The sequence below is a fragment of the Lutjanus erythropterus genome, chromosome 17, assembly GCF_056507025.1.
Source record: "Lutjanus erythropterus isolate fLutEry1 chromosome 17, fLutEry1.hap2, whole genome shotgun sequence".
Lineage (NCBI taxonomy): Eukaryota > Metazoa > Chordata > Actinopteri > Lutjaniformes > Lutjanidae > Lutjanus > Lutjanus erythropterus.
In genome coordinates this window covers 36,655,649-36,670,768 of record NC_139333.1, presented here as the reverse complement: position 1 = coordinate 36,670,768, position 15,120 = coordinate 36,655,649, and the positions used below count along the sequence as shown (strand labels likewise).

The window sequence follows — 15,120 nt, the reverse complement described above, 5'->3', positions numbered from 1 at the left end:
TGTCTTGTCCCCTCTTGTTGTTGGTTCGTACTCGTTTCTTGTCCGGGCTTTTTCTTCCCTGGATTTTTGATTACTGCATCTCTTGGAGTTCTAGTTGCTTTGTAAGTTTTTGTGTTTGTTTTTCTCTGCCTTGTTTGAGACTCGCTCCCTTACATTGGTGTTAGCTTTGTGTGTTTTTGTTAATCATTAAATTTCTTGGAACTGCTCTGCTCTCTGTTGTCTGCATTTGGGTCCTCCACCTAGTTGAATTGTAACAGAACAAACCAACCAAAAATGGACCCAGCAGACTTTTCCGTCGTAGAAGAGCTAAAAAAGGCATGCGCTGAATTTGATCAGTTGCACTCTGCCATCCTAGGTTGCACTGATTTAAAACGCAGGATTGCGCTGCCCAACGCCACGGAGGTTTCGCTGCCCAGCGCCGTCCCCTCCTGTCCTGGTGGGGCCTCCGCAGCCATCTCCGGTTCCGGCTGGATCGCCGCCACCATCACCTCCTGTCCCAGTGGGGCCATCGTAGCCATCTCCTGTTCCGGCTGGGTCGCTGCCACCATCGCCTCCTGTCCCAGTGGGGCCACCACAGCCACCTCCTGTTCTGGCTGGGTCGCCGGCACCATTGCCTCCTGTCCAGGTGGGGCCACCGCAGCCATCTCTTGTTCCGGCTGGGTCGCCACCACCATCGCCTCCTGTTCTGATGGGGCCTCTGCAGCCATCTCCTGTCCTGGCTGGGCCACAGCCATGTCCTGCTCCGGCTGGGCCGCCGCCGCCACTGCAGCCACTGCCAGTTTCTGCTCTGGCTGGGCCGCTGCCACATCCACCACATCCACCACATCCACCACCGCAGACATCGCCTCCAGTTCCAGCTCCGGCTGGGTCACCGCAGCCATCGCCGCAAGTTCTAGTTCCTGCTCTGTCTGGGCCATGGCCACAGCCATCGCCAGCTCCTGCTCCGGCTGAGCCACTATCACCACCTGGCCATCCTGAACTGCAGCTGCCTCCAGTCACCCAGGCATCACTGCGTCTCCCATTGGGTGCATCCATGGCCTCCTTCAGGGACCCGCCTTCGTCTTCACCAGCGTTGCCAGCCGCCAGAGGGGTCCCGCCTTCGCCTTTGCCAGCATCGCTGGCCTCCTGCTCGGCCACCTGAGGGGTCCCACCTTCGCCTTCGCCAGCGCCACTGGCCTCCTGCTTGTCCGCCCGAGGGGTCCCGCCTTTGCCAGCGCCGCCGGCCGCCTGCTCATCCGCCCGAGGGGTCTCACCTTCGCCTTCGTTGCCCATCTCTAGAGGGGCTCTGCCTTCACCTTTGCTGCCGCCGCCAGCCTCCAGAGGGGCTCTGCCTTTGCCTTCGCCGCCAGCCTCCAGAGGGGCTCTGCCTTCGCCTTCGCCGCCAGCCCCCAGGTCGCCCTCCTGATCAGCTCTGCTTCCTTGGGTTGACCCCAGGCGTCCACCCGAGGTCTCTCAAGCTGTTGTGGATGGCTCTGCACGCTCTGTTTTACTGTCTTTTTTTAACGGTGTAGTAACAATTGACGTCAATGTTAGTAAACCGTTAAAAAAAGTAGCACAAGCTCTTGTAGTCAGATGAACAATGGACAAAGAGTCAACAAAGTCACACAACTCCCAAAACTAGTCATGAAACACTAACACTAACCAAAGTTTGATCAAAACAGAGAAATTCAATTACTTGAAGTAATTTTTAACTGGTACAGCATCAAGTGCAGTCACAGGTCTTGCATTATCTGGTGATAATTATGATGATGAGTGCAAACATGCTTACTAGTCAATTTGGCTGCAAAGACCTGGTGATAAATGCATAAATGCACAAGTTACTGAATATGTCTCCTGTAAGAAAGGCCACAGATGTAGTGTTTTTGCGCAAACTGTATGATGACTTCACTTCACCCAACTAAAAGCTGATAATGTGGACTTGAAATTGGAAGTGAAGAGCAGAGAGAGAAAGGCAAATCTTACTCGAAAGAAAATGATAAGAAGAGGAAAAAAATGCTGGCCGTGAGAAGGAGAACAGAATGAGAAGGTCATACACTGAATCCACAACACCCACTGCAGCTTTCCAAATGATAACAGTGAGTGTTTGTTTTGTGGAAAGACTGATCACAAATTATCTGAATGTAAAAGTAAAAGTTGAAACGATTTGGCAGGTGTTTTATATGTCTTGGCCCCAGACATATTGCGTATAACTGTAGAGCGCAAGGTATTGGATGTGAAGTATTTGGCAAAAGACATAAAACCGTTTGTAACCACCAATCAAAACGTGCTAAAGATGATAAAAGTAACAAGCCACCCCCACAGACACTATAGTGTCAGTTTTTCCAGGTAGCTCAGAAGGCAACGCTATATTGTTACAAACTGCTACAGTATGGATAGATACCCCTATATAAAGCCAGCTTGTGAAGGGTTTATTAGATGGGGGAGTCAACACAGTTTTATTCGTGAAGATATATCTAGAGCTTTAAACCTGTCAGTTGTGGGAACAGAGATAATAAAGTTGCACACATTTGGCTCTGTAACTCACAAAAGAGCAACTGCAAGAAAGGTGAAAGCAAGTTTGAGAAACTTAAATACAAATGAAGCTGTTGATGTGGAATTATTGGAAACACCAACTGTATGCTCCACAAAACTGCAAATGGCAGATGAAAAAAATATAACAATCCCTTGAAGCTAAAGATCTACAGGTTGCTGACACTCCCGTAAGAGGCATGGAAATGGAAGGCCTTGGGATTTTAATCAGCGAAGACCACTACTGGAATGTTGTCTCAGAACACACAGAGCAACTGGACAATGGACTAGTTGCTGTGGAGAGAACATTTGGATGGTTCATTCAAGGTGTTGGGTCCATCCCTGTCCTGAATGTTGACTGAACCTGTAGATGTGGATATTTTTCATCTGAGTGTAGGAGAGGAGCAAATACTGACTCACCAGTTGCACATCTTCTGGGAGACAGAGTCACTGGAAATTACATGGACACAGTAAAGAGCCCAGAGACAGATGCAGTGTAGAAGTTCGAGGAGTTAGTAAAAAACAAACAAAGTAGATATGAAGTTTGTTCACCTTGGAGGGAAGATAATTCAAAACTGGCCACTAAGTACTGTATCGCACTAAGTCAGTCAGTCTGTATGACCGATATGATCAAGTGTTTCAAGAATATCTAGCAGACGGAATGATAGAAGAGGTAACTCATTCTGAGACAGAAAATACAGTGTACTATCTGCCACACCATCCAGTAGTTAGGGAAAGTAGAACAACGAGTTACGAGTTGTGTCTGATGCCTCTTCTCATGAGAGAGAAAGTCACTCTCTGAATGACTGTTTATTAACTAGACCAAATTTAAATCCCAATCTGCTCAGCATTCTGATCAAATTCAGACAGCACAGAGTTGCAATGATGGCAGACATGAATAAGAATTTTCTGAAACACAAGTAGTGCTTTATGGACTGAAAAATGAAACCTGACCTTCAATTGGCATGAGGGTGAGTAGATAATGACTGAATTTTAATTTTTGGGTGAAGTATCCCTTTAACAGTTTACCTGGCGATGCCAGCAGCTGCCTCTGACTGCTTGATTGTGAGCCTTCTGTTATTAATGACTCACTTCTTAATGTAGTTTTCTTCTTCCTTCTTCAGTTTGGTCTCCATCCATTTCAGCACATTCTCAAGCTCCTTTATCCTGAGACAGAGGATGGTCACAAAACATTAACACAGACACGGACACACACACACACAGACACACACACACAGACACACACACACAGACACACACACACACACACCTGTAGTCCTTTACAGCAGTGAGCTCTGTGGCCTCCTGCTCTTTGTGTTGCAGCTGTGTTTTTATCTGCTCACAATACTCCTGAGATGCTTTGAGAGCCTCTGTGGCCTGGAGCTGACCCTGGCAGTGAACTTCAGCCTCTTTAGACAGCAGCTTTACCTACACAAACACAAACACACATGATATGTGATGGTGATGATGACAACATTAGATCACATTTAATCTGGTGTCATCATTTTAATGTACTGACACATCTTGTTTACTGAGAGACACCATCCTTTTACTTTCCTTACCTTGAGATCATGAGACAGCACTACAGCCCGCATCTCATCCATTTTCAAGCTGAATTCATGTTGCTGCAGTTTTAGCTCACTGTCAGAAGCTGCTGTCATTTCCTGGTGGGCAGAGGGCAGTGATTAGAGATGACATTATTGTGAGATTTAGGTGTTATTGCTATAATGTAACATATCATCACTAAGTGCATTTCAGTCCCTACCATCCTCCACTTTGTATTTTGTAGTGTTGTACCAAACAAAGCTGATTTGTTGCTAGAGAGTGCAACCCTAAATCACATTACAGCACAAATAAAGAAGAGATCACTTGCTCTCTAGTCTAAACATTGTCCAACATTTTCAATGTTGCAGTGACACACAGTGGATGGGATGGAGGTGGAAGGAAAAGAAAAGAAAAAAAAAGACAAGCTGAAAAAATCCTCTGAAAACAGATGAAAACAGAAATATTGGAAACAAGAATCAAACTTTTTAGGGGGGGCTGAAGAATGATGCGTCAGTCCATCTCAGATGAGCTCAGGTCCAGAGAAGTCTACAGAGTTTCTGGCTGTTGTTGATATATATGTATGTGTATATATGTGTGTGTATATACATACGTGTATACATATCTTTGCATGGTAGAGTGTTGACTTGCATTTTGAAGATGTAGTGACAAACTAAGTTTACTGACAATAGTTTTTCCAAAGTCCATGTAGTATCCTTTATAGAATGATGTGGTTTTAATGCAATTTTAATGCAGTGCTACCAGAGGAGTCAGAGGTCACAGACATTCAATGTTGGTTTTTGTCTTACCTCATAAGTGCAGAGATTTCTCTGTATTCTCTGGATCTTTTAATGATATTATGGATTGCAGATAGTGAAATCCCCTGATTCCTTGCAGTTTTATGATGACAAATGTTGTTCTTAAACTATTGGACCATTTCCTCACACAGTTTATTACAGTTAATTTGGTGTCAATGTCAGTGTTACAAACTCCAGTCAAACTTTTGTCTGAGTTCATCAGCTGCTGATCCCATCTGAATGTGTGGCTGCTCCACTGTTTATTTCAGTTCTGCAGACTGGATGGTTCTCCAGGAGACAGAGTCAACTGCAGAAGGTTGTAACACAAGACGTAGAGCATATGTGTAGAGTTACTTTGTGGTATAGCTGTCCACGTGTCACTCGCCCAGTGTGTTTTACACTATTTTACCATGTCATATTCATATATTCTTTATTTTGGTGGGAGCTAGCGGAAGCCATTATAGTTTCACACAGACAAAAGAGTTGCAGACTGTCAGAGGGATAAACGTGTGTATATGTACTTGTGTGTGTTCACCTGTCTCTGTAGTGTTAGGTCTCCTTCCAACTCTTGTATCCTGCACTGCAAATCCCATTTCATCCTCTTGAACATCTCTGTTTGCTTGTGAATTTCACCAGCCATAGAGCTACCAAACAGCCACATGAAGGGGAAAAAACAGACACACAGACACACAGACACACACACACACGTTTGTGGGCTGTGCCTCACAATTACACAGGTCTGTGACCACCCACCTACTGGGTCAGTTCCACCAAATTGTATTTTCCCTATTTAGTGCAAAAGGTGAAACATTATTCCGCAGCATAGAGGCCCTAATGAAAAAGGCACAGTAAGTCCTCAGCATTCATTTTAAAAAGAACAACAGCACGGCTTCATCTGAGAATGTAATAGGGACACACTGGCTTCGAAGTATGCTGACTCAAAGTGTCTAATATTACCTGAAGAAATTATACATTAGAAAATTAATTTGAATGAATATAGAGCAGTGCAGTGACTGGCAAACAAAAAATGTTTTTGAGATTATTATTAGGAATTAAGAAAGAAATCAATTACTGGAAAAATATAGACTTTGGAAAAAGAACATTTTCAAATACAAATTGTGAGAATCAAATAAAAATAACTTTTAATAAAGTGATTTTGTGAAAATAAGTAGGATGAATAACATTTATTAAAAACCTCAAGTCCAAAAAAGGAGGATGTTGTGTAAAACATCACAAACAAAATGTAATGTTTTGCAAATCCTTTTCCACCTACATACAACTGAATACAGTGTAAAGACTGTTACGTCTGACAAAGTGGAGGACCCAAATGCAGACAATAGTAGGAGGAGAGGAGAGTTCAAAAGATATTTAATCCACAAAAGGTCAACAAAGCTTACATGAAACAAGGCAGGTGAATCCAAAAAACCAGGCCAGGAGAAAAAAACCCAAAAAACCATACACAAGACAACATTAGGGAACACTGGTAAGCACGGAGACAACAAGTGAACAAGTGAATGAACCAACAAAGAAAGGAGGACAAGACACAGGATTAAATACACTAGGGAGGGGGAGGAAAACAAGACACAGGTGAGGGCAGTCAAAGACAGGTGAAACCAATTACTGAACACAAAAGGCGGGAAAACAGACAAAGACAGGAAGTAAAAACAGGACACACGAGGGAGGACCAGACACTACCAAAATAAAACAGGAAATCAACAAAAAAACAAAACCATGACAAAGACAAGGTATTTACTGTTCAAATCAATAAACTTTTTTTTTTTTGGTAAATATACACTCTGAATTTGATGCCTTTGACTTCTTTCAGGCATCATATTCAGGATGAGTGCATACAGTATTTACAAAAGACAATAAGGTTTATCAGTTTGAACATGAAATATCTTGTCTTTCAATTGTATTTGACTGAACATAGGTCAAAAAGCAAATCACTGTATTATGTTTATATTGCATTATATTACTTTTATTTACATTTTACACAGTGTCCTAACTTTGTGTCTGGGTTTGTAATAACTGTATGAGTTTGTAAGATTTATGGGATTGTTTTACAATTACATTACATATTCTTTGCTTTATCCTCTGCTTTATTATCAGCTAATGTATGACCTCACTAAACAGCTTCCTTTTGAGTTTACGGTCTCAACTGCTACTTTCTTCTTTAATACAGCATGATGTTCATTTTGCAATTGATGGTCTCAGTAACAGTAAAATAGACGATATAGCAAGATATGCTTTAGGGTATAGCCACTTTGTGATTGCCAAGTCACTATGATGGCTGGTATTGGTGGGCATGCATAGTCTGTACACATGTGGTTTTAGATGGATAACATTAATACATTACTATGTTGGGAAGCTTTTATTGCACTTACAGTAACATGATAAGTTGTTTTAAACTCGAGTAACATTATATTCACTTTACCTGTCTCTCCCCTGCTCCGTGTCTGTGCCCCAATTTTTTTTGGCGTAGTGGGGGCAACAGTACTTTAAATCGCATTGTCTCCTCCTCGCCACAATAACAGCAGCCATCTGTGTGCACCATTGGGCCAATTAGCACCTTCTTTTCAAAAACATTAAATACAGTCACTGCAAATTATTTTCCGGCTTGATAAATCGCAGTGCGTGCACTAAAGTAACCTATTAGCATTTTCTCCTCCCAGTATTTTGCACACCAAGGTAGAAATGTCCCATGTCACATAATTATTAAGGCAAACATACTAAACAGACAGTTCCTGCTGTCTTTCATATTTGAAAGACATAATCCTCAGTGTGCACAACTGGTAGGTCAGTTTGCATATTTGTTTGCGGGTGATATCAAGTTTCTACACATTTTTACACATGCAAACCTTCAGTAAATCAACTCCTTAGTTGTTTATCTCTGTTGTTCACACTTCTTCTCACACTTCTTCCAACAATAAAGACTCACTTGACTATCAATGGTACACTGGTAAATTTTTAGCACCCCAACCCCCAACTCACTGCTTGAGCTGGTCCAGCTGCAGCCTGTACTGAGCAGCAGTGTGCCGACTTTCCCTGAGCTCCTCCTGTCTCTCCTCAATCTCTCTGGCTCTCTGCTCCTCCAGCTTGGCGACTTGTATGTGGAGCTGGTTCAGCTCCTCCTGTCTGCAAGCAAGAGCAGTATTTCAGTATTAGTTAACTGAGACAGTCATTGTGCCTGCTGGGGCCATTACTATTCTCCTTATGCCTAGACTCTGTATTATAATGCATTAGGATGGTGAGCTGTGGTGCCACAAAGTCAGCCTGCCTGCATCTCAACAGCACAGTGCTTTATTCCATGTTGAGCTCCATGAGACAAATGAATCAAAGGAACAGTGAAATGAAATGATTGCTTCTTTTGAAATGACCAGCTGATTATCATATTTATGAATAAATAAGAAATCTATCAATGATAATTGGGCAATAATAAAAACAGCAGCAGAAGAAAAAGAAGTGAATGGTCATCAGTTTTCAAATGGAAAGAACAGTCGGCCTTCAGTCAGCATGAGGGTTAGTAGATAATGACTGAATTTTCATTTTTGGGTGAACCTTCCCTTTAATGTATTTCCCAATACAGACTTCACTATTTCAAAACTCTTCAGACAGTTCGCTTCATCAACATTAAACTGAGCACTATTAACCTCACATCCAAAATGCAATGATACACCATATACATGTCAACCTCAAGTCATTCTGTTATATTTGTAATGTCTTTCAACAAGATTACTGTTGCTCCAAACACAATGACCTAAAAACACAAACAGTAGTTGTTCTCAACACATTTAAGAATACAGCTCTGACTTTGTCTCTCATGCTTTTCCACCACACATTGAATGGCACATGCATGATTACATAACACTAATTTCAAGGATTTGTCCTCTTATATGATGGTATGAAACTGGGTGTTCACCAGGGTGAGCTAATTCTGCCTCTTTCTGCTATCTGAAACACAGAACAAAATGACTGTGTAAGGCTTTACACAGTCCAACATCATACATAAACTATACCTTCCATAAATTTGGACTGAAGAGGGTCAGATGAATTTTACCTGTTGTGTTTCACCATCAGAGCTCTGGCAGTTATGGCATCATATTTCTCCAGGTCTCTGTCTCGTTCATCTAAGATAGCAAGGTTAAACTGGAAGTCTTCCCTCAGTTTTTGGTAGCGTTCTCTGACAAATGAAGCATCACAGAATCAATAATTGGTTATCACTGTACTCAAAAAGAAATACATTTCAATGTTGGCTTTGGCTCAGAAGGTGGATCTGATTGGTCTCTAACCATAGAGTTGGTGATTCCATCCCCAGCACTTCTTGTCCACATGTCAAGGCAAAACACAGGTCCCCTAATTGCTCCTGATGGCCTGACGAGTATCTTGTATGGTAGTGTATGAATGCATGAGTGAGAGATGAATTGTAGCAGTTTGGATGATATAATGCAGCCATTTCTCTTTTTTCTTTTACATAGATCTTCAACAGATCAGTGGGCTGTTTAAAGTCCCCTCCTGGTTCATATGGTCTTCAATCATCCTGACTCCCAGCCCCTGCTGAATGACTGTCAAGGTGTCAGTCTGTGGTCATGAGAGACCATGACATGAGAGACTGATGTCGGCCCACCCGAGGGACACTACATTATCCCTCCTGGAACCCTTGCAGTTTGTGGTTCAGTTTGATGCAGCCAACATCTACACTACACTACATCCTGCTACACCTCCCCTCCTCATGCAGGGCCAAAAGCACGTGTTGAACTCCCTCATACCAGAAGTCCCCCACTGTAAGTTCAGCCAAGCTCACTGTGTCCGCCCCAACTGTCGTGACAGACAGGAAAGAGCAGGTGAGGCCAGGGAAACAGTCAGCACTAGCGCCCTCAAAGGAATGTGCACTCTTGCTGGTGCTCTTCTTCCTCTAGCCTACGCCAGTGACTGCACCCCAGGAGAGCCATCTGTTAAACCCCTCAAGTTTGCAGTGGTCACCTGCCTCATCTGAGGCAGGGATGAGTCCGTGCACCAATGGGAAAGGGATTCTCTGGTGCAGACACAACAACATGGGGCTGAATATGCTTAAAACTGTGGAGGGAGGAGCACTCCACTGCCTCTGGGTTTTTACGCAGGTCTGTGTCATGGGTCATGTATCACCCCAATAGTCATGGGCCACTTTGCTTTAAAAAGACATTTTTTAAAATCATGTCAAACTATTCCCTCTTTACATCTAGAACAGTACAGCTATGCTCTGTTGACATGTTGCTGGGAGCTGTCTAAATATTTTTTTATTATTTTGGGTCCTCTAAAAGCACTGCTGACACTGCTACAGTTCATGTTTTGTCTCTATTTCCAACAGGATAAGGAGAGAGTTTAGTGAATCAGGCGCAGAACATGTGTATGAGCAAACCTCACAGAAAAAGAGAGAATACAAAATGGTTATTGCATGAGGTCCAGTTGTTAAAACAAGGACAGCAAAACAAACTAAAATAAGCCAACCTATAATCCAATGCCAGTGCAAATGTTTTAAATTTGAACAACTAACAAACGGAATCATTTCATTTATAACAATAAGTTCCTCTACTGTCCCTAAATTGTTCCAGAGTCTGTACCTTTGTGTCTCAGGTGCTATTTGTATTGTCCCTGGGACACCAAGACATCCAGTCCATCCATTTCAAAGGCTGCCTACAATAAGAGAAAATTCTAAATATGAGAAAAATTCCCTTATTTACATGCCACTTAACAAATCAGTGTATGTAAGTGGTTTTCGCCTGAGGCCCAATGTTGTAATGTTCTTGTGTAAGTTCACTGAGAGCCACAAGAAACCAGAGTTCCTGGTTTCCTCCTTTTGCGTGTAGACACATACTTTGTCAGTAAAGTTGATTCTGGTATTTTAAATTAAAAAAAATATGTTGATTCAGTGTGGTCCTGACCAGTCAGAGAAATTTTTTACATATGTGGAAAACCTACAGCAGGAAGAGCAGCAGCAAATGCCGCCTGTTAGGTTAGAACAGAGCCAGAATCACTGTACCACTTAAAGCAGAAATGGCATAGATTAAGGTGGGTACAGCACAAAAAGGAGAAGCTAGGGTGGAGGTGAGCTGTAAAGTGGCTAGTTACCCTGTTCAGTTTACCCAAAAATGAAAATTCAGCCATTATCTAGATTGTGACTGAATTTTCATTTTTGGGTGAACTATCCCTTTAAATAGGGATCCCTGTATGAGATTTGCCAATTGGATGCTTAGAAGGGAATCAGCTGATGTAGCTGATACCAGCTGATGTAGCTAGGATTGTGAGCAGTGCCTGAACTATGTTCAATATTTACTTATGACATACGTATTGTTTTATTTTATTTGCCAGAGAGATATCTGTCTCTGAGATTTATGCCTCCACCTAAAACAATAGAGGCGGACGGACTGCAGCATTGAAAAATAACATTTAACCATTTCAGTAACATGCAGTATGAATGTGTCTTTGCAGACACAGTGTCCTGGTTACTTTTGATAATCCACAGACCTCCATTGTGTTGGGTTGGATATATCTCTGATACATATTACAAAACCTGTGCAAATAAAAGCAAAAGCTATCTGTATGGATAGACTCCATTGAGTCACACTGGTGAGGAAATATGTTCTTTGGTAACTTGTTCAACTCTTTCAGAGTTCAAATGTTCAAATTGATGCCATTTCACAAAGACGTTACTTCAGTTTTCCACACTTATGCAGTGTGCTTTAATCAACAAATGAAGTGAGACTAAAAATATTTGTGTTCTGTCCCAACAACAAACCAACAGTTCCATGTACTTTGTCCACTGGCAAATCTTCATTTTTAATGGGAGTATTTCCAGTTAAAAGTTGAGGTGCACAGTAGAGGTTCACATTTACTGTTATTCTGATGTGAGGTGGACGTAGACATGGTACCTGAGGGATGAGGACTCCCCCTGGGCCTTTTTGAGGAGACTCTCCAGTTCATGAACCCTTGCAACCAGAAGCTCCTGCCACTCCTTCGTCTTACTGGCCAGCTGGGCCTCCAGGCCTCTCAGTCCATTGTCCCAGTCTGACTGCATGTTGGAGATACCACCCCATGAGATACCACGATACATGTCATCATGCATTGCAGTGCACAGTATTCATGCTAATAGTTAGCTTACTTCCTTACTTATGTTTCTGAGCTACACATAATGGAGTCCCCATGAATTCAGAAAAAAGTTTTTTTTTCTACCTAAAACAGAAAACACAACAGTCTACAAAACACCACAAACAAAACAGCAAATGCAACAACATTTTAGAAAACAGACAAGGGAGGTAGAGTTACAGTGTGTGCATGAGATTTTAAGAGTTAGAAATAAGTTAGAAATGCATTAAATGATTTTTTTACTTACTATATCAGTACTTTTCCTACAGTCATTCCCCAATACATAGACAAATTCTACAATATGAGAAAAAATCCTTTAAAAATCTTCCATCAAAGAATTTTACATTTGCATAGTGTCCGGTAACATTACCAAAAAAGCTCAGGATTACAAAAATTCTAACAAAATCGTATTTATTTGTGGATGAAAAAGTGCACCTGGGGTGTATTCCACAAAGAAGCAAAAGCTTTTTGGAGGTCAGACTTGATCAGCACTGATCAATGCCGATAACAGGGACAAACCTTGTTTTCTCTTCAGTAGCTGAGACAAAATAAAACATACTAAATACAAAAAAAGTAAATAATACAACATTGAGTTGGTTCATTGAGACGTATATGCATGTTGTTAGCGTGGGGGGACTGTACTGATTGGTGGAACTCGCGGAAAGCTAAAATGACTGGTCAAATTAACGGAAAAGTTGCAAAGTTTGGACAAAATTGCAAGGTCATTCAGAAGTCACAAGGATTGGTTAAATTTGCATGAACTGTTGTGAGTGGAACATTGCAACTTCCTGGAGGGACTGTATATACGAACCAATAACAAAAAGTGATCACGCTTCTATAGTAATTACTATTAACCTCGGATGGGAAAAATATACTAGATATTGGAGATTGAATATATCACTGTTAATGGACCCCAGCGTAGTTCAGGATCTTAAACAGGATAAATACCTTAAAACAAATTACAATATGTAAGTCTTACCATCTAGGAAGGAGCTAAATCAGTATTGAGAGGGAAAATAATAGAAATACCAGCTAGCCATAAAATAGATTGTTTGGAGAAAAAGACAAAGTTGGAAATCACAACATGAACAACAGTTCATGAATCAAAAAATGTTATGAAATGGGGAATAGAGCTAGTTGTTTCCTTGATTCATTCATCCTAAATCTAAAAAGGGAGTGTCACATCCAAAAAGAGGTAGCAGATGCATTTGCATCATGCTATGAAGATCTGTATAACAACCCCAATTCCGATCGCAAAAAGGACAAATTAGCAGCCCTTTTTTTCAAACCTAAAATTAACATCTATATCACAACAAGAGGCAACAGTGATGGTGGCTTCTTTCAGAGAAAAAGACATTATGAATAAAGTTAAAATTAACAAGTCACCAGGGACTGTTGAATACCCAGGGGAATTTCACAAAGGTCTTATAGAAGAACTCACACCTTTGTTGGAGAAGTGTTAAACCACAACCACCTACATTAAATCAATGAAGAGAGATGGTTAAAGGGCTTCACATCGTGACTTCAAACTGTTTAACGCACACCTACAAGTTGATTATTCCTCTTATATTATGGTCATTTGCCGACAATATGAAATAAAAGTGTTCACAGATTTTTTGTGAGAGTTTTCCACTCAAAAGCAAAAGTCATGAAGAAAGAGCCTACAGTTGTCATGACAACGAATAATTCTAGTCCCTTCCACAACCAGGTTCACCTTATTTATCAAAAGACTTTGGACTTTCTTGTTATAGCTTGGAAGATGTCTGAGTAAAAATGTAAATGGTGAAAAAAAAGATATTGAGATTTTATATCGCCACTGCCTCAGAATTGTTCTTGTCCAGATTTGCACACTAGGGTAAGAGAATTGTGGTTTGTATTTATTCAATTCTAAATTACAGCAGTGCTGGTTCAAAAACTTTCAATAATGTCAGCAACTTTTTGGTCAACATGAACGGGCAATGTGTTCTCCAGGTATTAATGTATGTGAATGCCTTTTGCACAAATCACTACTTTTAATGATGGCTGGGTACCAAACTCAGTGCTTTTAATGGTACTGACAATAATATGTTGGCATTACATAACTATTCACATTAAATCAAGTGGTGGCAAATTTCACTACCTTCAGAACAGGTTGTGTTGTGAATCATAAATGTGTTTAGCTCCAAACGTATACCTACGGCTGTCGTTTTCAAACACAGCAAGCAAAGCAATAATACTATCTGCTTTAACTGGACATTGTGTCTGATGTTTGTCTCCAAACAGCTACCAGAACAGCTACCAGAACAGCTACAATAACATCTCATACCATTCATAAAGATAAAAAAAAAGATAAAACTATATAAATGTTACATTGATGACATTATGTTGTTTTAGGAGTGGACACACAAATTCACCTGTGAACACAGCTCTGATAAAATCATTTTTTGAATCTAACCATACATAAGGATGAAACTGGAACCATTCATACCTCTATTTACCGAAAGGATATGGAATCCAGCTCAATACTGCATGGTAATAGCGATCATCCTAGACACCTAAAGGACAATATTCCAGTTGGTCAGTTTTTGAAGCTCAAGCGCAACTGTTCAGACCCTGATGACTTTCATTCTAAAACAACCGTCATGGCTGATCAGGTCATGGAAAGAGGTTAAATCAATTGTTAGCTACATTGTTTGGGAGATTAATCAACGCTGTTTTCCTGTTAAACTGCAGCAATGTTTCGTGGACTAACAAAATAAACCCGACCCTCAATCGGCATGAGGGTGAGTAGATGACTGAATTTGCAGTTTTGGGTGAACTATCCCTTTAAGTAAGACTTTGTTAAGTGAGGAGGTGTCCATGTGAGGCAGCAGGTTGGTCTGAGTTCATTGCTTGGTTTCCACAAGATATGAAGGGCTCCGGGGAACACTGTGTAAATGGATCCCACTCACTTTGCAAACTACTAAACGTGCGCAAACCAGAACACACACACAGAGGCAGAGAGAGGCAGAGAGAGGCAGAGAGAGAGAGAGAGAGAGAGAGAGAGAGAGAGAATCAAAAGCATTTAGCAGTTAACTCTACCATGGTACGGCAGCTGTAGTTGCAGCAGCACTCGGTGGGTCTGCGGGATGGGGACCGTCCAGTCGTGTCCACACGACTTGTAGCGAGCTAACAA

At 41.4% G+C, this 15,120-nt stretch overlaps 1 protein-coding gene across 3 annotated transcripts in view; it reads right to left on the bottom strand.

Annotated features, from left to right (window-relative positions):
• ccdc57 (coiled-coil domain containing 57) overlaps positions 1–11,898 on the bottom strand; it is a 54,765-nt gene extending 42,867 nt beyond the window's left edge. For 2 of the 3 annotated variants that reach the window (XM_084740904.1, XM_084740905.1), the window contains exons 1-7: positions 11,753–11,898; positions 8,905–9,027; positions 7,839–7,982; positions 5,383–5,491; positions 4,071–4,172; positions 3,779–3,936; positions 3,601–3,675 (exon numbers count right to left, since the gene is read on the bottom strand). In XM_084740904.1, coding sequence (XP_084597030.1) covers positions 3,601–3,675; positions 3,779–3,936; positions 4,071–4,172; positions 5,383–5,491; positions 7,839–7,982; positions 8,905–9,027; positions 11,753–11,898 — 857 coding nt within the window. Of the gene's footprint in view, positions 1–3,600; positions 3,676–3,778; positions 3,937–4,070; positions 4,173–5,382; positions 5,492–7,838; positions 7,983–8,904; positions 9,028–9,136; positions 9,491–11,752 lie in introns of those variants that run through there. The other variant, XM_084740906.1, reaches the window with a different exon arrangement.
• Positions 11,899–15,120: the final 3,222 nt, after the last annotated feature.